General features: G+C 37.8%; 1 protein-coding gene across 4 annotated transcripts in view; it reads right to left on the bottom strand.

Annotated features, from left to right (window-relative positions):
- slc25a24 (solute carrier family 25 member 24) overlaps window positions 1–19,933 on the bottom strand; it is a 57,872-nt gene that overhangs the window by 11,293 nt on the left and 26,646 nt on the right. For all 4 annotated transcript variants that reach the window (XM_051933099.1, XM_051933100.1, XM_051933098.1 and 1 more), the window contains 5 exons: window positions 14,035–14,122; window positions 12,863–12,974; window positions 7,222–7,380; window positions 5,706–5,858; window positions 4,116–4,223 (listed from right to left, as the gene is read on the bottom strand). In XM_051933099.1, the coding sequence (XP_051789059.1) occupies window positions 4,116–4,223; window positions 5,706–5,858; window positions 7,222–7,380; window positions 12,863–12,974; window positions 14,035–14,122 (620 nt within the window). The remainder of the gene's footprint in view (window positions 1–4,115; window positions 4,224–5,705; window positions 5,859–7,221; window positions 7,381–12,862; window positions 12,975–14,034; window positions 14,123–19,933) is intronic.

Below are 19,933 nucleotides of genomic sequence, written 5' to 3'. Positions count from 1 at the left end.
TTGTTTTGTCTTCAGTTTCTTGCTTCTCTACTCTTGTCAGTTAAATTTAAACAGGCAATCGTAGTTTAAGTTTGCTGGAGTAGTTGACTTTAAGATAACACACTTGCAAACTGCAAGTTTCATATTCAGGCTTTCCTATGCTGTCACCAGGGTTAGCGGTCATCTGGTGGACAGAAGCATCTTACTCCGATTCAGAAATTTTAAGAAGTTCAACTCCAGCTTTTACCATAAGACAAGTGTCTAACTGTAGCTTTTACACCAGACTTCTATTCTGTAATGATTGGTTGGTGAATGATTTTTTTTTTGTTCTTTATTTCGCCTTATACAGTTTCTTGTATTAGGAATTTGTTAGTTTTCGCATACCCCTTGGGGTCAGAGCGCAGGGTCAGCCATTGTACAGCGCCCCTGGAGCAATTTCAGGTTAAGGGTCTTGCTCAAGTACCCAGCAGAGTAGGATCTCTTTTGGCAGTGACGGGGATTCGAACCGACAACCTTCTGATTACCAGCACAGATCCTTAGCCTCAGAGCCAACACTCCACCCCAATATACAGTGTACATCAAATGAGGGTTAATGACGGGTGATTCACAAACTTATCTTTCTTGTTTGAATGACTTTTTTTCAGTGAGTCCTATCTGTTGATTTGTCAGCACGAGCAAATTGATTCAGCAGAGCCCAGTACAAGTGCTTAGGTGCTTACATGACGTCATTAGTATTTTTTGTTTTTCAGGATGACGTTTACAACATATGTGCAAGTAGAACCCAAACAATACCAAGATTCTCTGAGCATGTTTACATTAAAATGTATTATAAGTAATTGGGATTTTGTACAATTTGCTTACAAGAGGCTTCAATATATAGAACAGAATAGACATTATGACTACTTAAAACTGCTGTTATTTGCTAAGTTAACTGGTGTTTTTAAGCTGGCCTGGCATTAGAGAGTATGGGAACAAGTTTTTATTTGGCCATCCAAAACTGAGTTCTCCCTTGTGCATATTGCTACTAGAATAGTCCTTAGCTCCCTGATGCCATGTAATGGAATTATTAGGTTCAGAAAAATAAATGAATACATTTGTTGTCATTTTGTAATTAAGGTAGTGCTGGGCAGTATACCAGTTCATACCAAAAACCGTTTTTTATTTTTGTTATGATATGGATTTTTTTTATACCGTAAGACCGGTTTAAATAGCCTAAACAACGTTCGGAACGTGGCGCAGCAGAAAACTGTTTAAGGGGGGACCTTTTTCACTGCTGCACCGCTAAACACGCATGCAACGGAGTACATGCATTAGTGAAGGTATTGAACAGTGAAAATGGACAGAGAACATTCTGAAACTGTAGCAGACGATAAAGTTGAACATGACACAGAAGGAGCCATGTCTGTTGTCTGTAAGTACTTTGGTTTTAAAAGGTCGGATGTGGACCATTATGTTCAAATGTGTGAATACTGTTTCTATACCACTGGATAATACTGCAAGCCAAGCTGTACTTGTTTTATTTTATTTTCAATACTGTGTAATGTACCTGGGTACTGTGTAATAGTGTGACGACATGTTGAATGATGACGAGAAAAAAGTCGACATGTTGACATTATTCTTGACATTTCTACTTTATTCTTGCCGTTTATGTCAAGATTAAAGTCGACATTTTGACTTTAGTCTCGTAAATTGTCATTAAAGTAGAACATTGTAAACTAAACTTCATCTTAAAATGAATATTTAATTTACTAGATTTTCTCAAACCCCGTCACAAGTTATGTAGCACATTAAATGCTTTGTGTTGTGTTCCCCGAGCCATGTTAATCACTACGTGCTTCTTAAACTGACTTCTTCTTGCACTAAGAGGAGGTGCAGGCAGTGATCACCACACAGAATGCATTACTTTCATGATATTCCTGCTCCCTGAACATTTAGAATACTAAGATAAATACTTGATATCATTTTCATGATGAAATGCATTAAAGCATGTATTAATCATGTTGGGGCATGGTGGCGTTGAGGGTGCACTGCTGCGTCGCAGCAAGGGGGTCCCGGGTGTTTCCTGCCTTGAATTTGCATGTATTTCTGGTGGGTTTACTCAGCGTGCTTCAGTTTTCTTTAATGTCATGTAGGATGTGGGGTTTTGTTATGCTATATTGACCCTGCTAGTGTATGTATTGCTCGTATTCACCCTGCGATGTGCTGGCGCCACATTCAGAATTTGCTCCTGCCTCGCACACAATGCTTGCTGGGATGGGTGCAACCCTGAATGGATGTCATTATTAAACATGTATATATAACAAAGATTTTTTTGAAGTTCTGAACACTCCGTGGTCTCAGTTTATAACTAGTTTTAATTTCACAAAGACGTTTATCGTGTGGTGATTGGTTATGTGGAGAAAGAAAAAGGAAAGATAGGAACTGCGGCTTTGGAACGTCAGACAGAGACAGCACACATGCAATAAAGAAAGCCCGCTCAGAAGAACATCCATTGAATTTGTGTTCGTGTCTCCGACCACCAGATCACAAACCCAATATTTACATAATATTTAGGTTAAACCTGTGTGATACCCATTCATACATCCAGTTTTTTGGAACCTCGTCACACCTGCCATAAAGTTCTCTACACTGAACGTACACATGGGGACCCCTTACTGTGAGGGAGGAGCACTACCGTGCATGTTTAATACCTGCTTTAATGCATTTCATCATGAAAATTTATCTTAGCATTCTACATTTTCAGAGAGCAGGAATATCATGAAGTGAAAGTATTCTGTGCGGCGATTGCTGCCTGCGCCTCCTCTTAGTGCAGAGGAAGTCGGTTTAAGAAGCACGTAGCGATTAACAACTGGGTCGTGGAACACTTAACACAAAGCATGTAATGTGCTACATTAACTTATAACGGGATTTGAGAAAATCTAGTAAATTAAACATTGATTTTAGGATGAAGTTTAGTTTATGATATTCTACTTTAATGACAAAATAAACTGAGAATAAAGTGGAATTGTTGACTTTAATCTCGACATAGTTTTTTTTTTTCTTCACCGCGGCCCTAAATACGCTTCCGTAGGGCTATACCACAAATAGCATTATAAATGGAAGTTGCAGTTTTATTATTTATGTATATAGCTTAGCTTGAAGCAAGGTCGATATTAATGCAGTTTGCCTTAATGATGGCTCAGTTGGTAAAGATGTTATCACCAAGTTGTACTTGTTTTATTTTATTTTAATTTGATGAGTACTGTGTAATGCACCTGGGCTTTGAAGTCTTGGAAGTAATAGTATTATTACTGGAAGTTGCACTTTTATTTACAGTATTGTATTGTTATTATTTATTAGTTTAAAAATTATGCAGTTTAATGATGGTAAAGTTGTTTAAAAAGTCACTTTAACATGTCAGTGGACAGAGATTGTTAACATTAACTAAGTGTAGTTGGTTTACAAAAATATTTACTCTTTATTCCTTTTCTAAGACATGTTCAGTGCAATACAACTTTTGACAAGCACCTCTGGATATTTTACTAAGTCTAAATGCCTCTTTGGATGGTTGAAAATATGTTGTCAAAATTTTAATGTAAGTTATTTGCATAAAAAGGCTTTATATTTTGACTGCATCTGTCATGCAATGTGATTCCTTCTCTTCATTAGTGCCACCCCCTTGAAAACTATCACTTTACGGGGCCAAGCAAACCTGCATTAATACTTGTGTGCACATTAAAATGTTTTTTTGTACAATGTATAATTCTCATGCCAGTGGAATAGGTTATTCTTAGCCAGGAACTGCAATGGAAAATGTGGTTAACATCCACTCATGCATGGGGAAAAAAATACCGTCCAATACCGTGAAACCGGTATAATTTTGAAAAATACCGTGATATAGAATTTTGGTCATACCACCCAGCACTAAATTAAGGCATAACAGAGAAAAATCCCTAAATATAAAAAACTCCTGAGCTTAAACTGAATGTGCCATAATGCTTCCATTGCTATGCCAATACATATAAAACACTGAAAAAAAGATATTCAAAAAAATTAAACAATATAAAAAAAGTTAAATAAAATATTTGGGGTATTTGGACATTGATCTATGCAGCAGATTATCAAGGGTAAATTTAGAATGATTAAATAAGCCTTACCTCCATAGGATAAATAATAGTTTGTGCAGTGGCCCCAGCTAAGGAACCAGCAATAAACCTCTCATGGGGCTTGATCTTCCCATCACCTGATGTAATCAGCTTTTTGTACTACAGGAAAGTAAAGAAATGTACTACAATTATGAAAAATAGAAAGCAAAGAATCCTACACATCAGTTCAAAAGACAATAGAAATATTAACAACATCTGAGGTATAATGTGATTACATAAAAATAATTATAGCTAGAGGCAACACAATTAGTGGTCTTATAAGAAGTTTTATTACTATAAGTGTTCACTAAAACAGAAGGCTCTTCAAAATAAAGAAGAATCACGAAAAGACCTGCAGTTCATCCATGCACATTTATTTAACTAAATGTATAGAGATCATAAGTCAGCAGAGCAAATGTGTCTCCATAGATAGCATCTACTGTATATGTGGCTTTTTATAACAGAAAGAGACAATACCAAAACACAACTAAAAGACTTGAACCTTCAATATAAGTAAATAGATAATGTAAATCTATGATGTTCAGGAACATAACCTGTACATACTTGATGTTACAAATGGACAAATAGAGGACTCAAAAACTTAAAAGTGAAAACTATACTATATTACATCTATTATTAGTTTTTGTCTTGGCATGACTGCTAGGCCTTTCTATTTCCAGTTACTTATAAGTTTAAATTATGGCTAAATAATAAATAAAATAAAACATTACTCTACGTAGTGCTGCTGACCTGGGTGCTCCTTGCATGGAGTGTATATGTTCTCCTTGTGTCATGGGTTTCCTTCCACAGTCTGAAGACATGCTGGCTGGATGGACTTGATGTGCTAAGCTGGCCCTGGATATATGTGTGTGTGTACATCCATCAATGGGCTGGAATCTTGTCAAAGGATTGTCCTACCTTATGCTCAGTGTTTGCTGGGATAGGCTCCAGCTTCTCTGCAAACCTGCTCTGGCTTTAGAAGATGTCAGCATGGATAGATGGGTATTGAATGCATCTTACATTCAGAACCATGTCATCAGAGATGCCCAAAATTAAAAAATTCCAGTGTTACATCATTAAATTGACAGCAAAACACCTTTGGAGATTTCATTGTCACCTAGTCAATGTTTACCAGGAACAGTCCCCTTTTGTATGCCACAGTCAAGATGGTCTACAAAATTCCATCATGGAATGACAGTTTCTAAAAGTTGAACCAAGGCCAACATAGGTGACAGAAGGAAATGATGGTACTGTGAACCTAACTGCAATGAGCAGCTGAATGCTGACAGTAAGTGAGATGCCAAAACATTACAGGAATTAATTATGGGTCAGTTGAATGCACTCATCAAAAACAATTATACACAGGCAACGTCTATGCATGTTGTTAGATGCCCAGAATATTGCCTCCTGAAATGAAGCACCATCACATCCCATTTATGCGTAGCTTCCTTAGAATGTAATGGTGATCAGATAAAGATCCCTCAGTTTCTCGATTTAGCATTTCCTTTAAAAGGCTACTAAAGATGCTCAGCTACATTCTGCTGAATACTTCTAAGACTAACATTTATTAAAAGGATAATCAAGAAATAATGAAAACGTTACCTGTTCATAAGCCCAAAATTTAATGGCAGTCTCAGGAGCAATCTTAATAACATTAACTCCATTACCACGCCACAGTGATGTTACTCCACCTTCTTTAACCATTTGTTTGAGGCCACTGGATATGCTCATTTTATTCGATTTTGATGCATGCACCTACAATAGTAAAAATTAAAAATATTTTATAATTGGTTTCAAAAAATGATTATTCAAAGGAAATATGCCTGGTGAAACGACAATGACAATAAAAGCAATGCAAACGAAACATAACAATAGAAAGTACATTGTTTTCAACTTGTCTGCAGGAAAAGTGTGAGTGTTAACCTGTCACATTAACAAAGGAAATGTTGCAGCTCTCTGACTCTACGTATCCAGGAGCCCATGATTGCTTTCATGCAGTTTTAGCACTGTTATTTCTTTAATAGATTAATCTGAATATACACTTTCATATTCTAGTGACTTAATGTGACCACAGTCAAAACCTCCACATTCTTTTCTGGTTACCGACACCAGTGCTGCTTTAAATGCCTTTTAATGGTGTACAAGAGTGTCGAAAATTTCAAAGTATGTGAAATCCCTTAGTAGAGGAGAATGTCAGACAGGTTTTTCTATAGGAGTTGTTTCAGTCCTCTCCCAACTTTTGCACTGGGTCAAAATAAGAACCTGTCTGTTTAGCATCTTCCTCAAAAGACATTTTGGAAGAATACAGAGGAGAAAGAAATTACCTTACTATAGAAAAACTCTCTGCTGTGGCAGTTGATTTTTAGGAATTTAAGAAAAGCATTAAGAAAGCAAGCAGTCACAAGACTGGTTCAGTGTGTTTCAGTTTCTTTTACTTAAAGGTCCTCAACTTTTTTATACCTACTTTTATGAGACAGTGTTTTCGTTCCCAAAATACATAAGTAAATCCTGTGTCCGGAATCTATGTATCTTTTTCCCCTGTGGATTAGCTTTACAATGATAAATATTTGCAAGCCTAAAGCATTAAATAAATGGTAAAGCCTATACCCTTATCATGCCAGTGTACAGTGTGGTCCACATGACTTTCCAGTGCTTAGCAGAATGCATAAAAATACGCTGAAAATTAAACCTACTAGTTCTGAGCTGCTGTAATTTGACATTAAATTACAAATGCGACGTAAACATCTATACATTTGTGATTCATTGTACAAAATGTTTGAACAACTTTATTGCATTTTAACACCCCAAGTGCAAATATATATTTTGAAAATAATGTGTATCTGTTAATAATCTTTCAGAAATTCTATTCTCCATTTCATTCTATTGTGTAGAAAACCAGGCTTTAATTTTTGTTAATTTTCAGCTTCAGACAAAGACATAAATACCTCTAGAACCTTTATTTAAGTCATTAAGCATTTTGAATTTTTAGGTTTCTTTTAATCTTTGGCCAAAGGTGGGTAGGGAGGGTTGTAGAGTACAGGCAGTTCATATTTTACCGAAATGCAAAAACCCCTCTTGGCAGTTGAATACAAAAACATTGTGAGCTCAAAACTTTTACCTGCATAAAGACTTTAATTCGATCAAGAGGGGCAGTCCCAGTTCTTGAAACAGCTCCTGCCATCCCTCCAGCCACAAGCTGCTTCCACCACATTCCTGTCTTCTTTTCCTCTTCTGTGAATTCATCAGGAATGGTTAGGCTGTCTCCAATATCTAGAACCTGAATCCAACAGAAAGATTATTTACACTGAGGAACATAGAAATAATTTACTTAATTTGCCTAATTCTTGTAGAAGCAAACTGTAACATTTGTTTACTTCAAAATGAGGAGTAAATATCAAAAACATTTATTTAATTTTATTTACTTACTGTAAGCAAGAAAAAAATTTAGTGGTCTCCATCTACCTTATTACAATGGCCACATTTAAAACCAAAATTATCAAAAAATCACCAAATAAAATGCATGTGAAGAGCATTTTAATAATTTTTTGTACTGCAAACAAAACTGGACAGCTTGCAATAAAATGTCTTTTTTGTACAGACCCACTAGTTAACAAGTACTCAGTTCTTATGTACTTTGTGTTTAATGCCATCACATAGTTCTTCTAATGTCACAGTAAATTATTGTGGTAAAATAATCCTATAGCTGAATATACATTAACCATATCATTAATTAAGTTAAATACAGTAATCCCTCACTATATCGCGCTTCGCCTTTCGCGGCTTCACTCCATCGCGGATTTTATATGTAAGCATATTTAAATATATATCGCGGATTTTTTGCTGGTTCGCGGATTTCTGCGGACAATGGGTCTTTTAATTTCTGGTACATGCTTCCTCAGTTGGTTTGCCCAGTTGATTTCATACAAGGGACGCTATTGGCAGATGGCTGAGAAGCTACCCGGCTTACTTTTCTGTCTCTCTTGCGCTGACATTCTCTGATCCTGACGTAGGGGGATTGAGCAGGGGGGCTGTTCGCACACCTAGACGATAAGGACGCTCGTCTAAAAATGCTAAAAGATTATCTTCACGTTGCTATCTTTTGTGCAGCTGCTTCCTGAAGCGACATGCTGCACGGTGCTTCGCATACTTAAAAGCTCGAAGGGCACGTATTGATTTTTGACTGAAAAACAAACTCTGTCTCTCTCTCTCTCTCTTTGTCTGCTCCTGACGGAGGGGGTGTGAGCTGCCGCCTTCAACAGCTTTGTGCCGCAGTGCTTCGCATACTTAAAAGCAAACAGCCCTATTGATTTGTTTGCTTTCCTCTGTCTTTCTGACAGACTCTGCTCCTGACGCGCACTCCTTTGAAGAGGAAAATATGTTTGCATTCTTTTAATTGTGAGACTGAACTGTCATCTCTGTCTTGTCATGGAGCACAGTTTAAACTTTTGAAAAAGAGACAAATGTTTGTTTGCAGTGTTTGAATAACGTTCCTGTCTCTCTACAACCTCCTGTGTTTCTGTGCAAATCTGTGACCCAAGCATGACAATATAAAAATAACCATATAAACATATGGTTTCTACTTCGCGGATTTTCTTATTTCGCGGGTGGCTCTGGAACGCAACCCCCGCGATGGAGGAGGGATTACTGTATAACCTGGTTTAATCACTAGTGTTCATCATGCTTCCTCAAAGGTTAAGAAGTTATAAGGGTGACTTTTGTTTATACAGGGTATTCTACCAATGTTAATATCAAGAATAATTAACACATGTACAACCAGGGGATAAAAACACTAAATGGACTGGCAAAAAACACAGTCAAAATAGAGGCTTGGGTCTGAGGACCCAAAAGCTAACTGAACCAACAATCAAAGCCAAAACAAAACTTTTACTCAAAAATAACATTGCTAAAAGGTGCGGCACTAAATTGATTTGTATTACCCCTAAGTGGTCTAGTAAGAATTAGTTTTATAAATTGCTGTATGTCACCACCATCTTATATAGGTGGAGTGTGACAACAAGGCATGTGACATGATCTCTCTAAATAAATCAGCATACACTCATTAAAATGTATTAAATAAATAAAAAATTAAGGGAAAGTAAGCTAAAGTAACAAATACTAAGGCAAATCAAGTTTGACAGTGTTAGCAGTCATCTTGAAAATAAGCTCAGTATTACCTGGTATGTTTTAGCATTCTGAGTAATATCTGCCCAAGGTTTAAATTACATTAAAGCTAACTAGTAAATCAATCCTTGTACATTCTCATCAGCACACAAGTGAACCTTCTGTTTGCTTTTATTAGACATACAGCAAGGACAACTCCGTGTGCTCAAAACCCATTCATCTGCCTAGAAAAATACTTTAGAGAATGGCTGCCTCAGCTCACACAGAACATATCTTATTCAGTCATATTCTCTCCCTACTGGATCATCTACATTAACTATTTACACATGATAATCAGACAAATAATTAGAAACCATTGTCTATTATGCCAGGATTGTGTAGCAAGCACATACAGTACATCAATCTAAAATTATTGTATTGTTTATAACATGTTTTCATAATGCTGTTTAGTGTTTTGTTAATTTTTATATAAATCTTATTAGAATTCTCTTTTGTACAAATTTCAAGACCTTCAAAAATATTTATGCACTCCATCTACTACCTAATGCAGAGTTTGGAAAAATTACCACTTAAAAGTAAAATGTAGTTAAGTAAAAGAAATAATAAAGAATGCAAAAGGTGGTATGATACTTTTGATGTCTGGCATACTGAAACAAGGAACAACATTGATTTTCAAGATCCCTGCTTTATGCATAGCACACCACTGCAGAGGAATGACAGGGCTACAAGTCTGCATTTTCATTTCTAATACAAAAGCACTTTCCTAAACTGAATTCGGACCACTAATTATTATGCCTTATTCATTAATGGAAACTGCATAAAATTACTAAATATTGTAAAGACTTTCACATTTTTTCCAAACTTTTCATCACTAGAAGGTTTATGTTTTTTTGGAGTCTATGTAGACTGCAACTTTTCAGTAAACATGTAAAATAAAGAGTTTACACTGAAACCTGAGTTACATTCATAACAAAATTAAGGTTTCATTTATTAAAAAACTATTACACATTATTTAATATTACATATTAAAATACTTAGTTCAGCTAAAGTAGCATACAAATATTTTTTAACTTTGGACTAAATTACCCCATTTTTCAATCTACTGATCCAGGTAACCTTGTGCTAAAATCATTTCATTTTTTTCCCAGCATCAAACAACACTCAGTTCCCCAGAATGCCAGGATGAAAACAGGATTTTAGGCATTTTTGCAAGTTTATTAAAGTAAAGAACTGAAAAATCACATTGACACAAGCAGTCAGACCTTCTGTTATGACACTTGAAGAGTGGCTCGGTTGCATTCCATTCTTATCAGCAATGTTCGTACACCTTGTTTGTAGCAAAACTGAAGAGATGGTCATTGACTTAAGGAGACACAGAGCAGAGCTAGCCCTACTCAACATCAATAGGGAACTGGTGGAAAGGGTCACTTCCCGTAAGTTTCTGGGAACTTACATCTCTGAGGACCTGTCCTGGACAGCAAACTCTCTCTGGTCAAAACATCCCAACAGTGAGTGCATTTTCTGAGACATCTCCAGAAAGCAGAAACAAAGGGGAAGCTGCTGTTGACCTTCTACCACTCAACCATCAAGAGTGTTTTAGCATACTGTATTTCATCATGGTATGTTGGCTGTAAAGCATCCATGGCAGAGAAAACAATTGGCTGCTCTCTGCCTGCCCTGGAAGATACTGCACCTCCAGACCCCACTGCCAACACAGAGCCAGGAAAATCATTAATGACCAACCCATCCTGGTCACTCATTGTTCAAGATACTGCCCTCCAGCAGGTGGTACAAGAGAATTAAAAGTAAAACAAAACAATCTGAAGATAAGTTTTTATCCTTAGGTCATCAGAACTTTAAATTTTAAAAACTCCTAGAATGTTTATAATTTTTACTTCCTGTATGTACTGTACATTGATTACTTTAGTGAATAAGAATTTCCGCCCCTTGTTTAGTTATACGTGATACATTATACGTTTGTCGTTGTTTGTTGTACATGCACCATTTACAGATGTAGCTTTTACAACTTCATTGTACTGGTACAATAACAATAAAGGCTTTCTAATTATTCTAAAAAATGGTCCGAGAGGTGACAAAGAAGTCGATGGTCATTCTGGCTAAGCTCCACAGAACCTGTGAGGAGATGGAAGAAACTTCCATAAGGACAACCATAGACGTGGGAGTTATGGCCAAAAATGTGTATCACAATATCACAAAAAATGATCAGTTACAGTGATATCACAGTATAATGTACTGTATGTGCATATACTGTACTTTTTAGACTGATGAAACCAAGACCAGTGTCATGTCTGAAGAAAACCAGGAACTGCTCATCACCTGTGCAGTACCATTCCAATGGGGAAACATGGTAGCAGCATCATGCTGTGGAGTTGTTTTCATCAGCAGGGACAGGAAGATTAGTCAGAGCTGAGGGAGTGCTGAATGGAGGAAAGTACAGGAATATCCTTAATGAAGACCTGCTCCAAAGCATTCTGGACCTCAGAGCAAAGGTTCACCTTCCAGTAAGACAATTACCCTAAGCAATAGGCAAAGACAACACAGGAATGCCTTAGGGACAACTCTGAGAATCCCCTTAAGTTGCCTAGCCAGAGTTTGGACCCAACTGAACATCTCTGGAGAGACCTGAAAACAGCTGTTCACCGACTGTCTCCATCTAAACTGATAGAGCGTGAGAGGATATGCGGAGAAGAATGACAGAAAATCCTCAAATCCAGGTGTGCAAAGTTTGTTGCATCATACCCAAGAAGACTTCACGCTACAATTGCTACCAAAGATGCTTCAACAGTAAGGGGTCAAAATACTTGTATGAACATGATGTTTCAGTTTTTTACTTTAATGAAATATGCAAGAATTTCTAAAATCCTTCTTCCACTTTAACATTCTGAAGTATTGAGTGTTGCTTGATGTGGGGAAAAAATTGAAATAATTTTAGTATAATGCTGCAATATAGAAAAATGTAAAAATTGAAGGGGTCTAAATATTCTGAATCCATACTATTAACTATAAATTGACCTTTTGCCCTAAAGCTTTAGACAAACTTGTAATATTACAATTAAATTTTATCTTAAAAGCACAAAAGTAACATCAAACTTCACTGTGGCATTAGCCCTGGTCACAGTAGAGAAATGACATACACTAATGTTTTAAAATGTAACTGCATTTCCTCGAATTCAAGAGGAATCATTGTAATACATTTTTACTTTACATTTAGTTTTTAATACCATCCATCATATATTTTACTATATATGTTTGAAAATTTAGTTGACATATCACACATTTTTCTTTGTTACTTTTAACTCTTAATTTCCAATCATTTCTAACATGTTAAATTCTGAAGTCAATATTTTGTCTACAATTGTAGCTGCATTATATACATATCAGTAATTAAGTGAAGTAAGCCTGTTGCAAGCCAAGAACATGCTGTACAAAGGCCCAAACAGTTATTTCTCATTGGCTTGACTGGCTTACAGTAGGTGGCTGTTTTATGCCACCTACAAGGAGGACGATGTATTTCACTCAGGCATAGCTCTGTTTCAAAAGGCTGTTTCATGTCTTTTACACCTGAACAAGTTTACTTTCACTTCAGTTTATAGTAGAGAATGGCCCTACATACTCACAGTTGAATGCTTCCAGAATCGGATAATCTCTTGAATGTTTGTGGCTGGGTTAAAGAGAAAGTGCTCCCGCCATTCATTCCAGTCAACACTCAGGGTCCCATCAGCATCAATACTAGAAATAAAAAACATAAAGACATAGATGGATGGATAGACAGGTGGCTGGATACTTGGTAAATTTAATGCATAGTCAAACCTAAAATTCCAAATTTATGCTATTCTTGATTCTTTGTAAGAGCTTTATACCTACAGGCAATTTTTTAAAATTAACAACATAAAGTTACACTATATAAATCAAATTAGATGGCTTCATGAACATTAAAAAGTTGGTTCACAGTTTGTATTCAATACCCTTTATGAAGACAAAAAATCATGTTTCATGAATGCCACTGTGAAATGTGCAAAAAACGATTACTGAAACAAAGCAAGGAAAATGTAAAATGTACAGTTGCAAATCCAGCCTACAGTGCACACTTTGCAAGAATTTGGGTCTCTTTTTCAAAACTCAGTCATGTCATGTTTTTTTCTATGCCTGTTTCATTCCAAATTGGAGCCCTTATTTATGAGATAAAATAATTAATAATAATTATTATTATATTAATAATTATTATTATTTTATTAATAGTATTTTCCCTTACAGAAAATAGGTCTGAGGTGCATCCCTTGGTGATTTGGTCACATGTGGTATTTAAACTATTCCCTTGTACACAAAAGTATATCAAAATCATTTCAAAGCAAATATAAAAAAATTTGCTTTCTTCTTTAATGTGCTTTTAAGTCAAGTAAGCTTCCAATCATTACCTTTTTGAAGCATTTCTCAACCATCTGTAAAGTTTTTATTGAGATGTACATAAAACATAATGTTTGCCTGCTGATGCAAGTGAGTGTTTTAAAATTGCAAACCAAACAGCCCAATAGTGTTTTACTTATATGCACTAAACGATTAGTTTTACTTGCTATTCTGCTACAACTCTTGTACAATATTCTACTAACAAACATTGTGTGTTTATCTTGTGGGAAATAAACTAAATTGCTACGCTTTCTATCATTATTACAATAACAAGAATTAAAAATGAAGATCACTGATGAGTTTTCCACAAAATCTAATTTTAAACTTTAATCTTTGTGAGTAATGAAACCACTTTAAAGTTATTAAACACAAAATCACCATGAACCTTTTCAAAATCTTCTGTGCGCTCTCTTCTGTTATGGAGACTCCCAATTTAGCAAGAGACTCTTTAATTTCAGAAGCATCAATGGTCCCTAAAAAGAAAAAGGGGGAAAAACTAACATTGAACTGGATGTTCTTGATACCAAGCCTATCAATATATTAAATACTCAACATAAAGGTGAATTAAAAAAAAAAACTGTGAGGCAGCAGTGCTAACCACTGCGCACAAATAATAAGAGATGCAGATGGAATGAATACCAAAAACAAAATGCAACAAACAGCCAAAAACTAGCAATAAGTAAATAATATATAGATCATTGCACTCACAGAGTTCCAATCTCACAGAACACACTGGTTGTTAAATGAAGCAGCAGCGTGGTACTGGTGTGCTTTAACTATCTGAAACTGTGACACAGGGCGCTGAAAGAAATTCTTTTTATTTCTCATGCGTCTGTGCAGCTGCTTCACATTTTTTTCTCCTATCAAGAAGAAACAAACACCTCATAAATAGTAATAAATCTTTTGTTTTTATTACTTCACAAATTGTCGTATGTTTTCTGATGAGAGGAGGGGAGGGAAAGGCATCACTTTGCTTGGCACATGGCTAATATGCATGCATAATTAGCCATGCAGTGCTGGGCTGCCAGCACAAGGATCAGTATTACAAATACTACTCATAATACTGTAAGTTTTTTGTTGTTTATTTTTAAATGCATTAGGGATGGAAATCTGCCAGTGTTTCTCAACCTTTATGACTTCGGATCCTATTTTTACCTTGTTAAGTTCAGAGACGATCCACATACTGCAATCGAAGAGCCCCTGAGGTTGAATCAACTGCGAGCTCAAGAAAATGAGCGCAGTTAGAGACTGAAAACTATCACACAGCACTGTGAAGTGCTTCGGTGGACAGTTTCAGCGCATCTTATTAACTGAGAACGTTTTCTTTTTTTTCTCTCGTGCTTGAGACCCACCAATGGTCACGTCAGTAATGTTTTTACAGTAGGCATGCGTGAAACTTGTGCACTTGGCTGCTACAGCTTTGTGATGTGATGCTGACCTTGCTAAGCTACACGGGGCACTTGGAAAAAAATATTCACTTAAATCAGCTACATGCCTTATTTCCAGGAAAACATTCAGCTAAAAAGTTCTCTGGTGAACCTGGCATATCCGTTGTGAACAACGCTTTGGGGAATTTTGCCGATTAACACTACTCAACACAATGCCACTTGGCAAACTAATCAATAAAACGAAAGGCATATGTTACCTAGTGGCACAGTTAGTAAATCACCCTACTTCCGTGCTAGTGACTGATTCCTTGAATTTTTGGGTCTCTCCTCATATATATACCAAGAGAATGTGTCAGCATACCTGTGTTCTGCTTTTTGGTCTTTTTAGGTGAATCAACTGCTGTAAGTAATCATTTTGTCATATCAGTATTACACTGCAATCCTCAAAATGCAAATATTTATTTTCCTGCATTTTAGCTGATGATGTGGGTGAAAGACACCCCATACCTACAGATTCTAGATGTTGTTTACTAAGTTTTATTGATTTCAAAGATGCAGAAGAAAGGTGACTAGATTACACTGGCTATGAGTATATTTTACATGTTAATGGTATTAAAAACACCAGCAATAATATATCAGGTAAACTGTAATTTAGAGTAACATTATGGCAGCAAGGCTATCTATCCCTGTGATCCTGAGCTATATACTGTAGGCAAGTCTGTAAAATTAGTGGACAAATATAATCACCCACATAATGTTAACTACTTGCATACATTCACACATTACAAATAAATAGCATTACCTTTCATAACTTTGCTTGACTAGGCTGAAAACACCAGACTGGATAGGCACATAGACAATGTGGTACTGACTTTTAATTGACTGTGTCAGAATAAGAAGTATTTAGTCCAGGTTTTTGAAAAGGACTCAGCCTAATTTAATACTATAAAGACACCTGATCTCTTCACTGCTTTTGCAGTTTGTCACTGTGGTTCAAACGTACTACAAGGAAAAGTATCCTGTATATCTTGTATAACTATCCTGTATATAATATGCTGCCATTTCCACAAGTCACCCTGCAGGCAGAATTAAGATAGTTGCACATATATGACTGTGTGATTAATAAATCTGTGAAATTTTGTTCCAATGTCTTCTCAATTTCTAGTGCACTACTCTTTTGCATATATGTTGTCAAAACCAAAAGTTCTAAAATAAAATGATGGAGGTGTTACTAGGGAAGTCAAAGGTCATTCAAAAGATGGGTTCAATATAGTCATTTATTTTGCAGCAAGGCAGACAGACAGACAGACAGATAACTTTATTTGTCCCCAAGGAGAAATTAACATTATATAGATTACAAAATATATATGTATGTATAATAATAATAATAATAATAATAATAATTTGGAGCAGTATATATATATATATATATATATATATACTGCTCAAAAAAATTAAAGTAACACTTTGAAAACACATCATATTTCAATGGAAAAAAAATCATGCTGGTTATTTATGATGATATGGACTGGGTAAAGTGTTAGGAACAAAAGGATGCCATATTGTTTGTTGGAAATTATCAACCTACAGAGAGCTGAATTCAAAGACACCCCAAAAATCAAAGTGAAAAAATTAGGCGGCAGGGTAGTCCATTTTGCCGAAATTTCATTGCAGTAACTCCAAATCGTACTCAGTAGTTTGTATGGCTCCCATGCGCTTTAATGCATGCCTGACATCGTTGGGGGGTCATGCTCCTAATGAGACGATGGATGGTGTCCTGGGGGATCTCCTCCCAGATCTGGACCAGGGCATCACTGAGCTACTGGACAGTTTGAGGTGCAACCTGGTGGCATCAGATGGACCGAAAAATAATGTCCCAAAGGTGTTCTATTGGATTTAGGTCAGGTGAGCGTGGGGGCCAGTCAATGGTATCAATTCCTTCATCCTCCAGTAACTGCCTGCATACTCTCACTATATAAGGCCGGCCATTGTCGTGCACCAGGAGGAAGCCAGGACCCACTACACCAGCATAAGGTCTGACAATGGGTCCAAGGATTTCATCCCGATACCTAATGGCAGTCAAGGTGCCATTGTCTAGCCTGTAGACAGTGTAGAGGAATGTGCGTCCCTCCACGGATATGCCTCACAAGACCATCACTGACCCCCCCACCAAATCGGTCTTGCTGAACTATTTACAGGCAGTATAACATTCTCCAAGGCTTCTTCAGACCCTTCTACGGCCCTGTCCAGCTCTTCTAGACTAACTGCCTGGAATCTCCTCCATGCCCTTGAGACTGTGCTGGGAGACACAGCAAACTTTCTGGCAATGCCACATATTGATGTGCCATCCTGGACAAGTTGGACTACCTGTGCAATCTCTGTAGGGTCCAGGTATTGCCTCATGCTACCAGTAGTGACACTGACCGTAGCCAAATGTATAACTAGTGAAAAAACAGTCAGAGAAGATGAGGAGGGAAAAATGTCAGTGGCCTCTACCTGTTAAACCAGTCCTGTTTTGGGGGTCATCTCATAGTTGCCCCTCTAGTGCACCTGTTTGTTAATTTCATTAACACCAAAGCAGCTGAAACTGATCAACAACCCCCTCTGCTACTTAACTGACCAGATCAATAGCCCAGAAGTTTTATTGACTTGATGCTATACTCGGATTAAAAAGTGTTCCTTCACTTTTTTTGAGCACTTTATATATATATATGTACACACACACACACACATACATATATAAAAAAAGATTGGAGTAATTACATTCATTGCATACTCTTTGCATTATTTGACAGTAAACTATGCAACATTCCATGATCTGCTTCTCGCAACTGAAGAGGGCCCCGTGGCGGATGTTTGCCAAATGGCAGACCAACCACATGCGTTACCTGGTAGGTAACCACCCATACAATCAGGTCAGGACTCAGACTATGTATGCAATGAATGTAATTACTCTGATCTACAGGCTGTCAAATAAACAAGCTACACGCCGTGGCACAGCGTAAAGGGACCTTGTCTCTGACGCTGATGTCCGAGGTTCAATACCTGCAAGGGGAGCAGTAGAGTGTGTACGCCTGAGGAGGTAGTCCCCGGGTTACGTACAAGATAGGGACTGTAGATTTGTACTTAAGTTGAATTTGTATGTAAGTCGGAACAGGTACATTATTTTAATAAATGCTATTGTTGACCGACTGTAACCAAGTGCTCTGCCAGTGAATGATGGAGTTTCACCTCTCTCTGACCTTTTTATTATTTCTACTATATTTTCAATGGTGATGGTTTTTCTCTTCTTTACTGTATCACCAGCACTTGCATCAGATTTGTGTTTCACAGACATTCTTGAAGGGTGAAGACAAAAGGTTAAGATGAGCTCTTCTGTACAGCACTGTACAGCTATCACAGCAGGCAGGCATCCCTCGTCAGCATGTCTGGTGTACTGACAAGAGACAACTTCCTGCTATGTACGTAAAAGTACAAGCAGGCTTGCTATTGAGAATGAATGGAAGTAGCGAGGGGCGGTTCACCACCCACCAACCACACAGTCACCTCCACTACAGTATGCAGCCTGCAGCGTGCGTCCGCCCACCGAGAATGAACACGGTGCGGCCAAAGGTGTGTAGTGAATCGCCCAGCACCATCCCCATTCAACAGGCAGCCACCCGAAGCACACTACAATGCTACCCCCCACTGCCCCATTCATCCTCAATGGCCTCCGTTCAGCCACAACCAGGTCACCGCTTGCAGCATTACCAGCCGCCCACTGAAAATGGGCAGCCATGTGTAGTGTGCGGGCAGTGAAACGCCCCCCAACGCTCCATCCACGCTGCGTCCAGTCAGGAGTAGTAGCTGCAGTGGTGTAGTGGACGGACAGCGAACTGCCCCATTAAGCCTCCATCCTGCACACGAGCGATAGCTGTGGCCCCGGTGACTATGGACCAATCGTCCCCCTCCAGCCACTGCTTGCAGCGTCCACAGGCCAAAGATGACGGAGCGGCAGTTAATGAGGCACATACGTCACAGCTGCGGCCTCGTTCATAAGTCGTAGGTCAGATGTCCGTAACCTGGGGACTACCTGTATATATATATATATATATATATATATGTTGCAGTGCATCCAGAAAGTATTCACAGCGCATCACTTTTTCCACATTTTGTTATGTTACAGCCTTATTCCAAAATTGATTAAATTCATTTTTTTCATCAAAATTCTACACACAACACCCCATAATGACAATGTGAAAAAAGTTTACTTGAGGTTTTTGCAAATTTATTAAAAATAAAAAAATTGAGAAAGCACATGTACATAAGTATTCACAGCCTTAGCCATGAAGCTCAAAATTGAGCTCAGGTGCATCCTGTTTCCCCTGATCATCCTTGAGATGTTTCTGCAGCTTAATTGAAGTCCACCTGTGGTAAATTCAGTCGATTGGACATGATTTGGAAAGGCACACACCTGTCTATATAAGGTCCCACAGTTGACAGTTCATGTCAGAGCACAAACCAAGCATGAAGTCAAAGGAATTGTCTGTAGACCTCTGAGACAGGATTGTCTCGAGGCACATATCTGGGGAAGGTTACAGAAAAATTTTTGCTGCTTTGAAGGTCCCAATGAGCACAGTGGCCTCCATCATCCGTAAGTGGAAGAAGTTCGAAACCACCAGGACTCTTCCTAGAGCTGGCCGGCCATCTAAACTGAGCGATCGGGGGAGAAGGGCCTTAGTCAGGGAGGTGACAAAGAACCCGATGGTCACTCTGTCAGAGCTCCAGAGGTCCTCTGTGGAGAGAGAAGAACCTTCCAGAAGGACAACCATCTCTGCAGCAATCCACCAATCAGGCCTGTATGGTAGAGTGGCCAGACGGAAGCCACTCCTTAGTAAAAGGCACATGGCAGCCTGC

The sequence above is a fragment of the Erpetoichthys calabaricus genome, chromosome 10 (genome assembly GCF_900747795.2).
Source record: "Erpetoichthys calabaricus chromosome 10, fErpCal1.3, whole genome shotgun sequence".
In the NCBI taxonomy this organism is placed as follows: domain Eukaryota; kingdom Metazoa; phylum Chordata; class Cladistia; order Polypteriformes; family Polypteridae; genus Erpetoichthys; species Erpetoichthys calabaricus.
Note: the sequence above shows the minus strand (reverse complement) of the source record. Positions and strands in the feature narration are given on the sequence as shown.